The sequence below is a fragment of the Notechis scutatus genome, chromosome 1 (assembly GCF_049901735.1).
Source record: "Notechis scutatus isolate UNSWTSFEM ecotype Mainland chromosome 1, rNotScu1.2, whole genome shotgun sequence".
NCBI classification, from domain to species: domain Eukaryota; kingdom Metazoa; phylum Chordata; class Lepidosauria; order Squamata; family Elapidae; genus Notechis; species Notechis scutatus.
In genome coordinates, this window is record NC_142009.1 from 202535989 (window position 1) to 202554939 (window position 18951).

Below are 18951 nucleotides of genomic sequence, written 5' to 3' on the forward strand. Positions count from 1 at the left end.
TTTCATTGTGTACAATAGTACACAATAATAATTTTATTATCTGAAGATAAAATTGAAAATCTTGTCTGAAATATGTTGATCTCTTTTCAGGAGAATTTGGAGTTAGATAAATACTAGGACATGCACACAAATACTCTGATGAGTCAACAAAAAAAATCTACTAGACAAGTGAATCTGGAGAAAAAAAGTAAAAAAAGCAAGGAATAATGATCAGAGGAAAAAAAGGCCTTTATAATTTAAAGATCATCCAACACATTTGAAGGCTGTCTTGTTCAAAAATATTCAGAAACCGAAGTGATTTTAAAAAATAAATTTAAACCATAATTTAAAGATAAGTTTCATGTATCCTGACAGAAAAGATTTTACAAAACAAATAATTTTGCAGCAATAGCAGAAGTGTGGGGGCGTCACCTTTTTGTAGACATTACTTCATTTATTTGAGACAATACCCTGTTTCTCCAACAATACGGCCTCCCCCAATATAAGTCCCAGCATGTTTTATAGGCATGAAATGAAATTAAGCCCCTCCCCCCAAATTAAGGCCTATATTAAAACATGTGAAATGGTGGGAATGGTGGGGGGGGCTTGCCATTAGGAAGTACTTTTGTTGCACTGCCTGCGTTGACCCCAATACGAAGTGCCCCACCAACGCCGAGGTCAACATCCAAGCCGTTGCCACCTGCCCGAAGATGCGGGGGGGGGGTAATTAAGTCACCCCCAAAAAGACGGCCTAGCTATTTTTTCGGGGCTCAAAAAAAAATAAGACCCGGCCTTATTATATGAGAAACATGGTAGATATTTAGGAATGGCTTATCTCCTAACTCAACACACAATGAAACATTTTTGAATTAGCAATTATTATATTCAATGCTATTTATTTGCTTGTAAGACAATCATCTCGCCTAGGGCTGTCAAACTCCCTGTCCATGGGCTGAATGCACCATGCGCCCGCCACACCCGTGCACAGTTTAGCAAAGGGGGGAGGCCTGATGTGTTACGTGACACCGCCATGCTGACATGAGTTTGATCTGATCTAACCCCTCCTTGAGGGAGATGGGAGGTTTGGAAATAGGAAATATAAGGAAATAAGTAAAATCTAAAGCCCTTTATTCAAGTGTGATTTATTATAGTAAGTCATGAATTCCAAAAGGTCCAACCTTGTAATCAAGAATTTTATATGCACCAGTAACAGGATCATTACCTTTTCACTCCCAGCAAGATCTACCAGATAAAGCTTCCCACTGAGTTTTTTTTCAGTTTCCACATTCTCTTGTTTGATATTAATTAGGAAGATACTGTGACTTCTAGAACTGTGTTCATTCATGTCTAGGAAGATAAAATGCAATAAGCTAATCGTGCTCTTTCAGGGTGGGTTTTTTTAATCTTCTAAATTCCATTAAACCATCATTCTCATTTGATTTCCTTGTTTTTAATCAGTGAAGGCTAAAGTTGGTCCTTACCTGTGATTGCAGTTCCTCAGAATTCATTTCCGAATTCACACAGGTGCCAAACCTATATGTATCCTTCTGAGAATTTATTGAATTGTCTGACAGGGGCCCTATTCCCCACACATTCTGCCCAATCAAACCCACATTCATCCAGCAAAATTATTCCCACCTATGTTGATATGACCAACACAGAATGTAGTATCCAGCTGATGCACAGTAACATCCATAGTAAGATTGGTAGATGGCCACATTAGTGAAACTGAGAAGACGACCTTGAATAAAACCTACACAGCCCTGTGGATGGAACCCTGACCCCTTGAACTCTGAACAGGAGGAGGATACTGCAGTGGGCTTCTGGGAGATGTAGTCTCCAGGAGAGACAATGGAATCAAAGTGTAGGGGAGCAGAACTACACAGCCCAACAGCTGTGGAAAAAGCAGGTGCATGCACACATGCACATCTCCATTTGTGAGAGTGGTGCTTGCGCTCCCTACTCATGAAAACAGAGCTTCACACACACGAGCGGAGGGCACTTGCACTTGCACACAAAGCTCCATTCACACAAATGGAGCTTTGCTCGTGTGAATGGAGCTTCACATACCTGCACTTGCCCATTTCTTCTGCAGTCCAGTTTTGAACAGCCTGCAGCCCAGTAGCAGACCACAGCCTGGAGGTTGGGGACCCCTGCATTAGATCACCTATCCTTTTAATCAGGGACAGCTCTGCTTGCTTATTATATTAAGAGGCGTTGTGAAAAGCATTTTAAAAATTCAAGTGCAGGCGGTTCTTGACTTATAGCCATTTGTTTAGTGACTTTTTGAAGTTACAATGGCACTGAAAAAGGTGATTTACAACTGGCCCTCGTCGTCACAGTATCCCCACAGTCAGAGGATCCAAAGTTAGGCACATGGCAACTGGCATGCATTTATGATGGTTGCAGCTTCACAGGGCCATGTGATCACCATTTGCAACCTTCCCAACTGGCTTCCAACAAACAAAGTCAATCTGGATTCACTTAACGAGCACATGATTCACTTCTGTTGTTGCTGAACAACTGTGGCAAAGAAAGGTCATAAAATCAGGGACAACTCTCTTAATAACTAGCTTGCTTAGCAACGGATATTCTGGTCCCAACTGTCAAGGGCAACCTGTAAAGAGGGGGAATTGAAGTAACCTGTTGGGTTTAGGACAAGAAGAGGGCATGCTTTTTTTGGGGGGGGGGGTTATGAGGTGGATGGACTCCTGGATGAGGAGAATAACTCTGGCACAGTCAAAAATAAGTTTTTATTGCTTTCAAATTCAGACAGGCACTCGAATATAGGATTAAAGCATAGAATCCAGTTCCAGATCTAGATCACAGATGTCAAACTCCATCACGTCACATGATGTATCGTGATGTATTTTTGCCTTTGCGGAGCCATGGTGGGCGTGGCCTCAATGTGACGCATCCGTCCCATGGGCCGCCAGTTTGACAGGCCTGTTCTAGAGTATAAGGCTAGAACTGTATTAGGAAGATTTCTCTCTTTTTGTATTGAATGTATGCAATCCAATCTTCCTTTGTTACCTTTCATGATGTTGACTTATTTTGAATGAATCCTGGAGTAGACTGGTTGTCTTCTAACACCTGATTCTAGCATGGCTAAGCTATCAACTCCCTAAGTTTTGTTTTTCCCCTTTCTTTAATTAGCCAGAGCCAGGGAAGGATCCCCTTCAATCCTGTTCTGGTTCGTCCAGAGATCTGGCATGGAAATGAAAAACTGGTTTATAATGGAGGCCTGGTAGCAATAAGGGAATCTGATTTTCCACTTCCCCTCCACACATGGGTTATATCTGAATCAAAGTATTCAAAGGGAGACCTGATTCAACTTGTCAGTCATTCAGTCATGTACCACCTATGGATCAGCACTCTATGGATCAGCACTCTCCATGCCCCTTTGGACACTCTATGGATCAGCACTCTCCATGCCCCTTTGTCATGCACTGCCTCCTTTAGATCCACCATGGTCAACCCAGTGTCATCATTTATAGCTAGACAACAAGTACTAGCCTGGCATACCTTATTTATACCTTTGGAGTTTACATGCTTGTAGAATAGAATAGAATAGAATAGAATAGAATAGAATAGAATAGAATAGAATAGAATAGAATAAATAGAATAGAATAGAATAGAATAGAATAGAATAGAATAGAATAGAATAGAATAGAATAGAATAGAATAGAATAGAATAGAATATTAGAGTTGGAAGGAACCTTGGAGGTCTTCTAGTCTAACCCACTGCTTAAGCAGGAAACCCATTATACCATTTCAGACAACTGGTTATCCAGTCTCTTCTTTAAAACTTCCAGTGTTGGAGATTTACAACTTCTAGAAGCAAGTTGTTCCACTGATTAATTGTTCTGTCAGGATTTTTTTTCTTAGTTCTAGGTTGCTTCTCTCCTTGATTAGTTTCCACCCATTGATTCTTGCCCTGTCCTCAAGTGCTTTGGAGAAAACTTCAAAAAAAAATCTAGAATATTTTATCATCGTTCTAAATTATAAAACATTGTGATGATTTATAATCATGTGCAGTTATACAGTTACACCCACTAATCATCACATGAAATACTTTTGCTAATACAACTGTGGAATATTGCTTACTTAACTGTTCAGAAAATAATGGCCATACATTTTTAAATATTTGACCTTGAAAACATTTACTCAGGTTTAATGCTCCTGGTTGCTCAGCAATAAAGGCTACATCCCATGAAATGTTTATTTTAAAAGAAATTGCTGGTCTCCATTTAAAGCAAGGATCTGCAGAGCATTTGTTCAGTATGTATTTTAAAATCCAAAGATAAAAAATCTTAAGCCTCAAAATGTCAGTCATCATTTAAAAAAATTCAAGTCACATATCTAGGAATCTATTTAATTGCTATGTAACAGAGATAACTTGAAGATACTAATGACACTAATGAGAAAAATGTTTATTTTCTTGACTATTGTAAAATTATTATAATTTCAGCATGATAGTAATTGGAATTAGGTTTTTAGAATGTAATTGCAGACTTAAAAATGTATGAATGCTTACTGGTAACAGCTACATGACGGTTTGTTTTCCCTTCATCAATGACATCCATAACTTCTTCAGGACTAGACACAAATCTCTCTGTGCAGCCCTAGAAATGTGAAATTCAACATTTTTTTAGGCAAAACGTTGACAGGAAACAAACCTAAACCAGTAACTGTAGCTTAGCAAAAACCAGAGACAAAAATCAATTTATAAGCCTATATTAAAAGAACTGAAAAATTTCAGATAAAAACCAAGACATAGCTACAGAAGTACATAAGATGACCATGCATGGTGTATGGCCAATACCTTCATTGGTCATAATTAACCTACAACCAATCTAAAAAATCTACATGATTGCTCACAGAGATTTGTGCAGGCAGGGACCCTGATAAACAATTCCTAGAGGTGTGGATAACTGATTCTGCATTCAAGGATTCTTCTGCAGACCTATCTTACAGCATACTTTAGCCCTGTAATGGTGAACCTATTGCACACAATCCGTTGCCCCAGCTCAGTCCTGCTGTGCATGCGCACATGTGCTTCCCACTGGCCAGCTGGTCTTTGGGTCTCTGCCACGCATGCACAGGGGGCAGGATGCACATGTGGGGGTCGAGCATGCATGCGTGGGGGGTGAGGTGCACATGCAGGAGTCGCACACGCATGCATGAGGGGTGCAGGGGGGGTCCCGTGCACATGCTCAGGGCTCATGCGCACATTGCAATTTGAGGATGCACGCACATGCTTTGGGCACTTGGTGCCAAAAATGTTAGCCATCACTGCTTTAGGCTCTCACTATTCAAGAGAATGAATACCATTTTATCATGCGATTGGGAAAATGTACTTTATATCCCATTTATACATAGGCTGTGTATGTCTAGTTTGCTTTGGATATTTATGCATGGTTCTGACATATGCTGAAGCTTATACTAATAATAAACAGGGGAAAAAATCCTATAATTTGCATCATAATCATCATGCATTAATGGAACTGATAAATTTCAAAGGAATGATTAACAAAATGAACTTATCAAAAAATGAAGTTTTGGATAAAGGAAGTATTATCTACATAATTTTGATGAGAATATTATGGAAGAAAAATGAAGAAAGTCTCTCACACATTTAGTCAAAAGTAAATACAGGTATTCCCTCCATAAATGCATCCAGATTGGATTGGGGGGATTTTCAATACCATTCACAGTAGATTTTTTTTCCACAACTGTAATTCTAAGAAAGGAATTCATTTATCCAAAATGTGACTGGGTTCAGTCTCATGGGCTTGCAATCTAACTTCATAAAAATTGGGGAAAAGGGGGTGACTTGGAAAAACTGGATGAAAGCAGGAATGCTGAATTTGGACCCCTGGATAGATGATTGGGATGAATTTGTAGCATATGATGCATTAAGAGGCAAATATCTATCAGATGCAACATAGTGGAAATATTTACATTTGTTAACATCATTTGGACCAGCAGCATTCTCAGCACCCCAGACAGAACAACTGGCTAGTGTTTTTTTAAACTAAAAACCTACTATTAGTTTCTAGAAGTTATTTGTTATCTGTAAATCAATTTGATATACACATGTGAAGAAATGAGTGGCATAAGGAATTAGAGGTTTCTATATTGCTAACACAATGGAAGAGTGTCTTCACCTCTATAGCAAGAGTGCCAATGGATCTTAAGCTACAACTTATACAACAAAATATTTATAATTTAGTAAACTCCGTAATATCCATATAAAAAAAGGATTGACCATTACAGCATTTTCTTGAAAATGTAGGACAATGCTTTTTTTTTTAAACACATGTTTTTACAATGTCCTATACTTACTATGTTTTGGGGGGGAAATAGTGAGCTAATAGATGTGACTTTGCAATAAATGCTAAAATTTTCAGAAGACAATATTGTTTTGAATAACATACATTGGTACATGGAACTGGACAACAAAAAATTAATTCTCCAGGCCCTTACTATAGGGGAAAGACTGATATTACAACATACAAAAGATAAATGTATGACCCCATTTACTCAATTGATTGAAGATTGATTACATTTTTTACCTATGAAGACTGCCAAATAATAAGCATAATAAAAAGGAAGGATAAAAACATATGGAACATATTTATACAAAATGTGACAGGTTAAAAAAGCATGATAGTATGACAGACTGACAGACCAACAGATTGACAGACAGATAGAAGATAGATTTGCCAAATGTTTGCATTAGATAATTTTATATATATATATAGTTCACTTTTTAAGTAACTGTTATGTATATTTTTTATAACATGTGTATCTTTGTGTTTTGTTCCTCTTTTTTTACTTTTTCTATTACTTTAAAAGCAATAAAATTTATTTTAAATAATATAGGCAATCCTTGACTTCCACTGATAATTTGGATGGGTTGGAGATAGTGCAAAAGGGTGCTTGAGGGGAATGATGCAAATTGGGGAGGGTGCACAAGGATGCCAAGGAGGTGCGGCAAGGATTAGGAAAGGAGTGTGTGGGTGTAGGTGTGGGTATGGGTGTGTGGCTTGTGTAGTGCAAGTCTTCTACACATTAGATAGGCAAACTTCTCAAGAGTAATAAAAATGTTGTTAAATAAGACAACTAATTGTTTTGGAGTATGATTTTACCTATCAAATTCTGTTTCAGGAGGATAGATGGAGATGTTTTGATATTAAAATACTTTATGACGTGGGAGACAAGTTGTTATTTCAGGTTATCTGCTCCTAATTATCTGTCAAATACGAGATATGAGCAAACAAGTAAACATGAATTAGGTAAAGAATGAAAGGATCTATTGCAGGCTTCCAAAGCAGGCAATTCAGATTCTTCTTATTTATTGGCAACTCAAATAGTCCTGCTAAGCACTTTACTTTGCAAATCTCATTGTACAACAAATGAATTGTTCTTGAATGCTATGCCAGGTTAAACTAACTTAATAATCTTTTGATACAATTTTATCATTTTAACTTCTAATAGAATTGTTTTAATTAAAAATACTTTTTGTTTTGGAAAATGCACTAACATAAAACACAGGGCACGAAGGATCTTGAAAAATCAATCTCAAAGGACTTTTGAAAACATGCTGGGAAAAAAGAAAGATAGATGGAAGGAAGGAAGGAAGGACAGACTGACTCCTTAATTATATTCAGTAACTCTTAAATAATAATTTTGATGAAACAATTAAAGCAGCCTGATTTGCTTCAGTGAAGAAGTCAACAAGCTGAGCTCAGCTGAAAGCTTAGGGCTGGGTGGCTTTAGAATCAGAAGGTGACTGGCATGAAAGCAGCTTTTCCACACTGGTGGCTTTTCACAACCACTGACCTATTAGTGACTTATTGCGAAAGCCCAGCAATGTGAGAGGAGTTTTTCTGCACTGCTGGTCTCTTTTATCAAATGGTCAACAAAGGAGAGAATGCCAGAAGCACAAAAGGGGAAGTCATATCACATCACTGTCTTCTTTCAACTGCTTCCTAACACTTGGAGATAGTTCAACGTGGAGACACTCTGGGGTTTGGGATTGGCCACCTCCAGTACGTGCAGTAGGATAATCCCCACCAGAGGTGACTAACCTAGGAATCCTCTTGGTAGAAGGATGAAAAACACTTTCCTCAGCCTTTCTCCAAGCATGAGTTCTGCAAAAGAATGCTGAGAAGTCTACAAAGCAGACTCACGAAGAAATATGACAAAGGCTTTTATAGAAATTCAATAAAGAGGGTAAAAAAAAATATTCTGTAGAAATTCAATAAAGCATGCACTGAAGAAATATTGGAAAGGAACCATGTTGCTTCAGGAAGCAGTTTCAAGGATGTACTTCACTGGAAGATTTCATCAAAATGAAGACCCTTCGAAGCTACAATACAGAGTACTTGTTCATAGTCCATTAACGCCTCAGACAAACAACTGTTTAAACGAAAGGAATAATGGAATCTAGGAAGGAGGATTGTGGTTTGCAAAATATTACAGGGCTGTAATATCTGTCCTTTCCTCCCTTCCCAGGATAGAAAGCAACAATATTCATGCTGCTTTCAAAAATGGTCAGCAAGAAGATCAAAGAATCCTTGCACTATCAAACTTATGGATAAATGGGATGCTAAAATAAACTAAGTAATTCCAAGGATTCTATCACCTAACACCCTTTCCCCTTTACATAAATCCAGCTAATAAGAGCTTGAAAATCTAACACGCTTTTGTGAGCTGTGAGGGGATTAACAGAATTATAGTAGAACCTATGGACACGAACACTTCTGATCACGACCAAATCGGGTTCTAACCAAAAAATTCACTATTTTTTTCCCCGCGGCTGATTTCCCCTTCTGTGCCATTTTTTTTGTAAGCACCAAATTTCCAAAATTAGGTTCAGGTCACGACCCAATCGGGTTGTGGAATGAATTATGGTCGAGACCAGGGATTACTGTATTATTAAAGTACAGATTTTCCAGTTGATTAAAAACAAACTACTTCTTCCCTTCATCTGGAATCAGTATGACATATTGATGCATTGTTAGAGACATTCAGAGAAATTCACAGAAATAGTCTAATAGTAAACAATTATACTTAATCTTTAAGAGATAGACATCCCTAAACTTAATTAGTATGCTTTTTTATTTACACTATTTTGTATAATACTGTGACTTCTGCTTTGGCAATTTTATCATGGAATTATTCATTTTATGGCTTTGGCTTCTATTATTCGGGATCTCTTAATCTATTTGACCTTGAGCATATTTTTACAATTTGTTTTCAGTGACTACCTTGAGTTCTTAGTGTTAAGTGACCTTGGTTGTATTTGCAGAAGGGTGACATACATATTTTAAACAGAAAGTAAATGTGATCACAAACGAATTCAAAGAGCATTTGAATTAAATAATTAAAATGTTTTTTCTTTACCATTATAGGTACAAGTGCTTTTACCTTGACATATGGGACTCTGTTCTTGTCTTCATGCACTGCAAGATTCGTTTTTGAAACTGTAAGAAACATAAAGGACCATCAATTAATGATGTATATAGATTGAAAGACTGGGAATAAAGTCTGAATTAATTATAATTCAAACAGCTGTTTGAATTATAAGATGTTTTTTATGTTCCACATAAAAAAAATCTGTGATAGAGTTTTCATCTAGGATTTACATATTTCAAACCAAATGGGCTTTACCCTATTAGTTAAGTCAAGCTTTTCCAAATGGATGTCCTGGAAAACAATCTTTTTTTTTAAATCTATAAAATGAAATGCAAAACTGGAAATTGAAAGTAACAGAGAAACACAGCATTTTGCTATTCATATGTTGAACAAAGAACTGGGATTTAAAGATTTCTTCAACTATGCCATTTCATTCCTTTTAAATGGCTGCTACAACTCCTGGATGATAATTATATAAAGCTATAAAATGCTTCTTAAAGTAATCTATTTAAAGCAAAACAATTATGGAGATCACTCTCAATAATAAAGTAGAAATATATAGAAAAGAAAAGTTTAAAGATCCAAGTTTCCACTGGAAAAAACTGCAAAACTGGAATCTAGCTGAACCTTTCTGACATAGTAGCCCAAAATGGACTATTTGTTAAATAGGAATATTTATTGTTAAATAGGAATATGATACATAATAAGGATTTCATTAAGGTTGGTAACTTTGTCCACATATTCTCTATCTTACAAAAACCTGTTATGTGAAAATCTCAATTGACAAAAGTCAAACAAGGTGGAAGAGGTCAATATCTATTGAACTATTGGGGGACAAATAGCACATATGGAAGATTGCAATTTGGAGGGGCTCTTCTAATAAGGGACTTTATAGTCAAGCTTGATCATTGATCATCTCCCTCCATTGGAACAGATAATTCCCCTGATATTTGGACTATCTGGTGCATTGTAAACTACTCAATCTGCAAAAATGTATGGAAGAAAGAAAGTAAATATATGCACGAATGCTTGTTAAAAGGAGCCTCTAATAAAAATGTATTCAAGGAAATGAATCACAGATATAAATTTGTAGAATTAAGAGAAAGTGGGAGGACATAATAGCTTTGTATAAAGCTAATCTGATCTTGTGATATGGATTTGATAAAACACAGAAGCGAAGATGTAAGTTTAATTATGAATGAAAAGGCTAAAAGGCTCAAATATGTGATAGAACATAAGAATCGTTGACATCCACTGTGGATGCCAGTAGAAATCTATGGACTGAGATATTTTCCCATCGCCAAGGGGTTTATCCAGATGGGTCTCCCAATCATGTGTGGCTTTTACTTTTTTAGTTATTTGTTGTGTTTTTTATTTGTTCTCATGGATCCAAAATGGTTTTTAAATGGCACTTGGGGAATTTCACAAATTTCTGGCAGGCAACAGGGTGCTAAGCACTATTTTTCTGTGTTTAAGGTGTCTCCTGTCAAACCATAGATTTTTTTTTTTTTTGGCTTTATTATATTCTATGGAAGCTGCCAAGATTCATAAATTACAGCAAGATATAAATAAAAAAGTAAGTAAATAAATGCATGTAATACTTCAGGAAATTATAATGGAAGAACCAAATATGAATGCGTAGGAAAACACTACTACACTCTGAATAAAAATGATCAATAGGAAAAAGTTATTCTGCTAGATGACATGAATGGATCGGTGAGAATGAGATAAGACAGCACATTATTGGACCATTTGGAGATTGTGATTACTGGTAACTAAAAACGGCTTATCTCTTTCAAATACATGATTTAAACATAAATCTATTTATATATATATGAAGAATAAAAACATGTTAGATTAGATAGGTAGGTAGATGATAGATAGATAGATAGATAGATAGATAGATAGATAGATAGATAGATAGATAGATAGATAGATAGATAGATAGATAGATAAAAACAGCCATATTTTAGATACAGATATCATTTTTGTTGATTATGATGAACGACTGAAATAATTAGAGAAACTACAAGTTAATCACAAATTCTGAATTTGAGACAGACTATTTTTCTTAGCACTGTGAATGATCTTAGGGAAAGTCGACAGAAAAGGAAACAAAAGTAGAGTGACAGCAGGAACAGAAAGGGTTCAGAAAAAGAGGGGATATGGAAACTGCTTCAAGTAGAATAGAATTAATTACATTACAGAGTATTGCAAAAGTCTGTGGAAATACACTAAAGGGAAGCATGAAAAGGATGACTGGGAGAATGCCAGAATGACAAACACTATGGATGAGAAAAATATCCTTGAGAATGACTCCTGGAAAAGAACCAGAAAGACATGGAAGGGAACAACTGCATTTGACAATAGAAAGAATGTTATTTCTCCTTAACATTAAAGGGGGAAGATAGAATCTTTGGAGAATTAGATTCCATGCACCTAGCACAGAATTCCTAATGAGAGGTTCAAGAGGTATCAATGAGCAAAACTTGGGATATCTACAGATCTCTAACACAGATTGTTAGCCAAGTCAATGAGATATGTATGTATGGGGGGGGGAGTCATCGTACAATTATTGATTTGAAACAGTATGATAAAATGCTTATAGAAGAATTATGGAGAAGGATGAGGACTTGTTATCTGCCTTTTGTTTAAGGAATCAATGTACAAGGAAGCTCATGGGATGTTGGTTGGTTGAGGATATGGATATATCCTACATGTAATTTTGTATTAATTATAACATTAAGGATTGGATATTAATTCTTGATACAAATGTTATCCACCTCTAGTTCTTTCTTTATAAGAATTCTTTCTTTTTCAGTAATAGATTCTGATGGCCCCAATGAAGGGTACAACCATCCAAGCAACCCGTTTTCTGGACCATTTCTGACAGACCATTTTAAGGGAGGTCTCCGGACTTCAGTGATTAAAATAATCCATAAAATGTTCAGTATGGGAGAAATGGCAATTTTGGGGTGAATATACAAGGGTTAAGATTTAATACAGGGGTAAGTACTGATTTTAGAAAACAAAACAAAATAAACTATCACAGACAACTTAATGGATGCATTAAAAATAATAAAATCCTGCTTTACTTACCATCCAGTAAGTCCCTTATTTTGTCCAAGTAAATCTCAAAGTAGGAAACCTAATTATGAAAGCACACCAATATTACACATACATTTGAAAAAGAAAGAGAAAAACTATCAAATAGATTCTTAAAAGTTCTTTGAAAACATAGGGGACATGTTTACTCAGCAGTTTCACTCAAACTAAGAGAAAACACTGAGGAAATATTTGTACTTATTGCTTCTGGGCATTAGTGTCTATGGAGATTCTAAGTCATCCAGGTCATGCCTGTCCCAAAGGTGCTTTTTCAAGAGGCAACTGGATTTTCTGTTTTTTCTTTGAAGATGTTTTGCTTCTCATCCAAGAAGCTTTTTCAGCTTCCTTTGGGACATTTGGGCATTAGGATTTGACCTCTCCATAGACCAAAATGTTTCTTTAATGGGCCAGAATAAAAGAGGCATCACCTTATGTTCTACTTTCCATCTCTTTTCTTCTGCTATTATGGACATTAAAAGATTAAGGCTGTAACAACTAAAAGCCACTATCCATGCTGATTAATCACAGAACTGTTTCTAGTAGCTCTGGAAAGTTTGGTAGCCTTTGGACATAGCTACAGTAGGCTATAATTATAGTTAGTATAAAGTATCTGCTTTTGCCTGCCTATTTATCTACTTTTACCAGTTAGCTGTTTTGGGGTTTGCTGATGTATAACCATCAAACTAAAATGAATGGTGAATATGTTTATTGTGACCAGGCTATAAGGATTGAGTGGGAGCATGCTGGGGACAAGCTAATTTGGACATTACCCATCATAAGTTTCCAAATCCATAAAAAGCTAAAAGAATGGAATTATTCCTCCACCCCAAGAGCCAATATAATCAGTGGAACTTTGTCTGGGTGTCACCCAGAGCTAGTTAAAAGACTGGTGGCTATATAATTTTTTAAAATAAATAAAATAAAATGGGACTGTAAAGGCAAGAGAAGGATTGAATTTAACATATGACCACTATCAATACCCCTTCACTGATTCCTTTGTGAAAGATCTATTCACAAACAGCAGATTTATATCATAATATATTTTTTGCATATGTTCCAACTAAGATTGGATATACTCATTAGTTTTTGATCTGAATTTGATTAAGGGTAGAATTGAAATGTTTTTTTAAAAAACAAACGAACACATTATCTTAGTTGGCTACATAAAGAATTTAATAAATTATTTGTAGTTTTGCCAAAGCTTTGCTCTCCTGTTAAAATAATAGCTTCAACAGTGTGTAGGTAGCGGAAAAGAATTATGAGATAAAATTAAAGCTTCAGAAAGGAGTAGCTGATGAAATTATTGGTCTTAATGGAATTGACTTGGTAAGAGTTCAAACCATACATTTTATTTATTTATCTATGCAATTTTTATAACTGTCCATCTCACCAAAAGCAGCTCTGGGCAGCACCCAACAATATGCACCATTAAGTATATATTCCTTTTATAAAATTCAGTGTCTCACTACAAGGGAGAGGGGGAAAAGGCATAATAAGACCTCAGACTTTTCCCTGTCAATGAGCAAGCAAGGACATGTCTAGTCTATGGAGATAATTTGGAGCTATATTGCATATATAATAGGTGGCAATTATAGCAAAGGCTGACTGCACAAGTACTTTTTTTTAATGCGCTTGGGAAAAGATCACATCCCTATATTCCTTTACATTATGCATGTGTCAAAAGGTACAGGATGTTCCACCAGAAGAAAATGTTCACCGTCCTAAGACCGATCAATATCCATCTGGACTTTACCGTATTAAATAGTTCTTTCTGCTCTAGGGCTACAGCATAAAAAGACACAGCAATACAAAGGGTGTTTTTAAACATGTACAATATGTTTCACATCATTCAACAAGTTCCCCAATGTAAATGGAATTAGGAACAATCAAAATGGAAGACTTGAGTTACAGCACCTGTTAATTTTGAGCTGTAAGAACATTTGGGATCAAGAGAGAATTATTGTAGACTGCTTTGCTTATCAGATGAAAGGATTTTAAGAAGGTGCAGTTAAAGGCTAAGAGGGGCTCTAGGACAACTCACCACAGCCAACTTGCTATGGCCAACTCACCATGGCCAACCCACTATGGGACAATTCACCACAGCCGATTTGCTGCGAGACAAAAGTTACATAATATTGAAGAAATTGTGAAATAGAATCATTAAAGGAAGGATGCAAAAGGAAGGGCAAAATGAAATGTGAATGACAAATATTAAAATATTTTTAAAATTATTTTAAAAAATTAAATAAAACTGTTGAATTGTATTGCGGTGAGTTGTTCCATGGCAAATTGTCCAATGGCGAGTTGGCCATGGCAAGCTGGCCACAGTGAGTTGACCATGGCAAATTGGCAGCAGTGAGTTGCCATGGCAAGTTGTGCCGTTCTGGTAAGAGGAGGATCAACCATGAGAAAAAGCACAGTGTCCCACAACAATAACATTTAGAATACTACCAAATGAGATAAGTATAATTCAATACTTCAATATATAAAGATCTGCAAAAATGAAAGTGCAAAAAAAGAGGGGGAAACACACCCCAAAATTGGAAACAAAGCATTATTTTTATATTTCAAAGAAGGTCTACGTCCATAATAAATACTTTGGAAGAAATCTTTAAGAGATCTTCCAAACTCAATAAAACAACCCAACATACTAAAAATTAATCCCCCAGCAAATAAAAATAGTCAATCTTCCAAAAGCAATCCAAACAAAAATGGTGAGACTGCATTGAGAATGCCAGCTAAAGATTACAACTGTAATTTAAAATCTTCTTTCCAACTTAGAAAATATAATTTGCAACCAGTACAAAGCAAACAGAAAGATTTTGCAGAGTGAAGGAGGAATTATATAAGAATATCACTCATTACTCCATGGTTTATTCAAAATAAATTTATTGTGTTTAGTGAAGCTTACTCATAAGTAAACATGCACATAATTGTACTTTGAGTGTCTGGCTTAGTTGCTTTTATTTATAAAACAAAATGGAATGAGTCAAATGCTCATAAATTTTATCAGATCAAGAAAAAAAACCTGTTGGCATAAGACTGGAAAGCAATCTCATTGCATTCTTTAAAAACATTTTCTGTATAAATTATTAACAAGCATGAATTGATTCCTAGTCTAACGTGGAATTTCTCCCAAGTGCTTGCATTTTTAAGTTTGCTTATAAGTCTACTATCATCACTTTTACTTCACTTTAGGTTTTTGCCAGTGATGTATTGCCATCAAGAAATTCATAACTAGCAAGCTAATGTAATCATTTTGTCTAAAAACTCCATCCCTTTCTTCCAGCATGAAACTATGTGAATAGCATAAGATTTTCTACATATGTAATACTCCAATTTTTGACAAATATATGGATAAAACACTGATTTAGTATTCAAGTATTGATATCAATATGGCAACCCCATAGCTTTTCTAAGAGCATTCACACCATAGAATCATTTTTAAAAGTATGATTTATGGGTATTTTAAGAAATACATTAACAGAAGATTAACAGATTAACAGAGTTGGAAGGGACCTTGTAGGTCATCTAGTCCAACCCTCCATCCAAGCAGGAAACATTACACCATTTCTGAGAGATGGTAGTCCAGTCTCTTCTTGAAAGCTTCCAATGATGAAGTCCCCACAACTTCTGAAGGCAAGATGCTTGGGCAATAGAAATCAAACCACAAAAAACAGACTGGAAGGAATGTTTAATTTTTGACATAATAGTGTGTGTGGGGGTGTGTGAATGGGTGTCACAAACAACTTATTTGAAATTAGATTTTTGCCTTTCTCATTTTTTTTAATTATGTAAAGATATCTATGTGTCTGAACAAGGTCTTATTCATTTATTTTCATTTAAAGAGCAATGTTTCAACAGTGACATTTGATCCAGAAAAGCATACATTGCATAAACATTTGTTTCACAGCCAAAACATCTTAGTTTTCAATGACGCTTCTCTTGTATATTCAGATTGCCCAGTTACTGACTACTGTTCATTTATGTAAGCTGTCCCAGCAATATGAAGCTAAGTGAACTTTATTATATGACCTCAGGATAAATTCAGAAAGATTTCTGATTAGAAAACCTAATTGGAGAGCCTAATTAGAAATACATTTCTATTCTATTTTTGTATTTAAGAGATTATAGAAAACATAGTGCAGTGTTCTGTTTAACATCCAGAGAGTTTTTAAAAGGCTATTGTATACAAAACATTATTAGAGTCAATGACTAGCTTAAAAGTCACCAATCCATCAAGGACTATTTATATAACTAAATCTCTGTTATACTAGTGAAAATCATAAATAGGTTCAACTGTGAGGTGGCTTTTTATATGCTTGTTAAGAAGAATTTATACAGCACTGGAGAGCCAATGATGTAATGATTGCAGTTACATCTGAGGAAATTAATCCCTCAATACCCATTTTTGGTATCAACATGTTGTCAAGCCCGGTAGTGTGACACATGTGTAGCCATTTTAGTTAGGCTTAGTATATATTCTTTTTCTTATTTTCTCTTTGGCAGTCATGGAGGAAGGGTTTCAGGCTTGCCACATTCCTAAGGAGGGAGGAGTGGAGATAGAGAAGAGTTGTTTAGGCTAGGTGATCATTCTTCCAGTGGAACCCGAGCTGTCCGGGCCTAGGCACTGGAGGTGGAGATTTATGACATCAAGAAACATTGAATTACTTCTATTGCAGAATGTGACTTTTGGGGGATTGTTTCTAACTTTTAATATTGGGGTAATTCCGGGTTGTGTCAGATCCTGAATTACCATGGACTTTGCCAATTTGATGCTTTCCTAAATAAAAGAAATTATCTTGGAAGATGGACTTCTGCTTTTCTTTTTAAAGAAAACCTGACACATGCAGATACAAAAAAGTCATTGTCCCAAAAATGGATGGATGGGAAGGCAGAATCTTTTCTTAGTGAGTGTGATGACAAATCATAAATCCAAATATGTTCTCCAAGGAACAAAAATGTATACCTATGGAGGATAGTAAATGTCAAGGAAAGAAGATATCATATTCACAGTGGGTTTTCCCCACCCCCAGTTTGATCACTATTTGATGTTACCTTTATATGGAATTCTAGATTTTCATCCATGGAATAAATGTGATCAAAGATGTCATGCGCGATTCTTGGAATTATTCCCATCAGCTGTGGGTCATGCAATTTCCCCTAAAAGTGCAAAAAGAAAAAGAAATGAATCATATCATATTCTGGAAATTAAAGAACATGTAGTCATCGACTTACAACAGTTCATTTAGGGTCTATTTGCAGTTACAACATCCCTGAAAAAAGTGACTTAGGAGCATTTGTCAAATTTATGACCATTACAGCATCCCCATTGGTCATGTGATCAAAATTCAGCCACTTGGCAACTGACTCATATTTATGACAGTTGCAGTGTCCTGGGGTCATGGGATCCCCTTTTGCGACCTTCTGATGAGCAAAGTCAATGAGGAAACTAGATTCATTTAGCAAGCTGCAGTGATTCACTTAACAACTGTGGCAAGAAAGATCATAAAATGGGGCAAAACTCACTTAACAAATTTCTCACTTAGCAACAGAACGGGTGTTGGTAAATTTACCTGTGAACGCCCTTTCTATCTATGCTGTGAGAGAGCCCAGGATGGGTAGACTCCTTCTTATGATGTCATTAAGCTGAGTCTGTACTTGTATATAAAAAGTCAGCCCCCGGGAGAATCCCCAGCTTTGGTGAAGATACTTGACAGACTGAAGAAGTGTCTCTGAAAGCAAACAATCCAATACATTAACATGCCTTACCATCTCCTGACGAGCCAAGGGAGAGGCTGGGCTCTCTCGCAGGATAGATAGAAAGAGCGTTCACAGGTAAATTTTCCAACGCCCATTCTCCATGATGCAGCGAGAGCCCAGGATGGGACATACCAAAGCTTGCATGTCCACAGGTGGGTCGTTGTCCGACCAATCACTCCGATAGTGGAACCACTTGCTGAAGAACCCATCTGCCAAAGGCCGCTGTTGCCATGGCAAAGGAATCCAAATGGTAGTGTCTGATGAAGGGAGACGGGGATGTCCACCTGGCCACTCTGCAAATCTCTTCCAAGGATGCCTGGGTGGCCCAGGTGGTTGAAGTGGCCGCACTTCTGGTAGAGTGTGCCGCTAGACCACAGGGTACCGGAAGAGCCACCGCTTTGTAGGCTTGTGTGATGCACGTCCTGACCCACCTGCTAATAGTAGGGGAAGAGGCTTTGCTCCCCAAGTGAGAAGGTGAAAAGGAGACAAACATGGCTTCTGTCTTTCTAAAAGGGGAAGTGAGCTTGATGTAAATTCTAAGAGCCCTTCTGACATCTAGAGTATGCCACTTGCGCTCTAAGTCATGGTGTGGAAGGGGACAGAAGTCAGGTAACACAATGTCTTGGGACCGGTGGAACCAAGTGTTAACCTTTGGGATAAAGGAGGGGTCCAGACGGA

At 36.6% G+C, this 18951-nt stretch overlaps 1 protein-coding gene across 1 annotated transcript in view; it reads right to left on the bottom strand.

Moving 5' to 3' along the window:
* Nucleotides 1-18951, bottom strand: part of KIF5C (kinesin family member 5C) — an 85129-nt gene that overhangs the window by 31734 nt on the left and 34444 nt on the right. Inside the window, exons 4-8 of the mRNA XM_026673496.2 lie at nucleotides 17569-17673; nucleotides 12505-12553; nucleotides 9418-9473; nucleotides 4517-4604; nucleotides 1202-1326 (exon numbers count right to left, since the gene is read on the bottom strand). Coding sequence (XP_026529281.1) covers nucleotides 1202-1326; nucleotides 4517-4604; nucleotides 9418-9473; nucleotides 12505-12553; nucleotides 17569-17673 — 423 coding nt within the window. The remainder of the gene's footprint in view (nucleotides 1-1201; nucleotides 1327-4516; nucleotides 4605-9417; nucleotides 9474-12504; nucleotides 12554-17568; nucleotides 17674-18951) is intronic.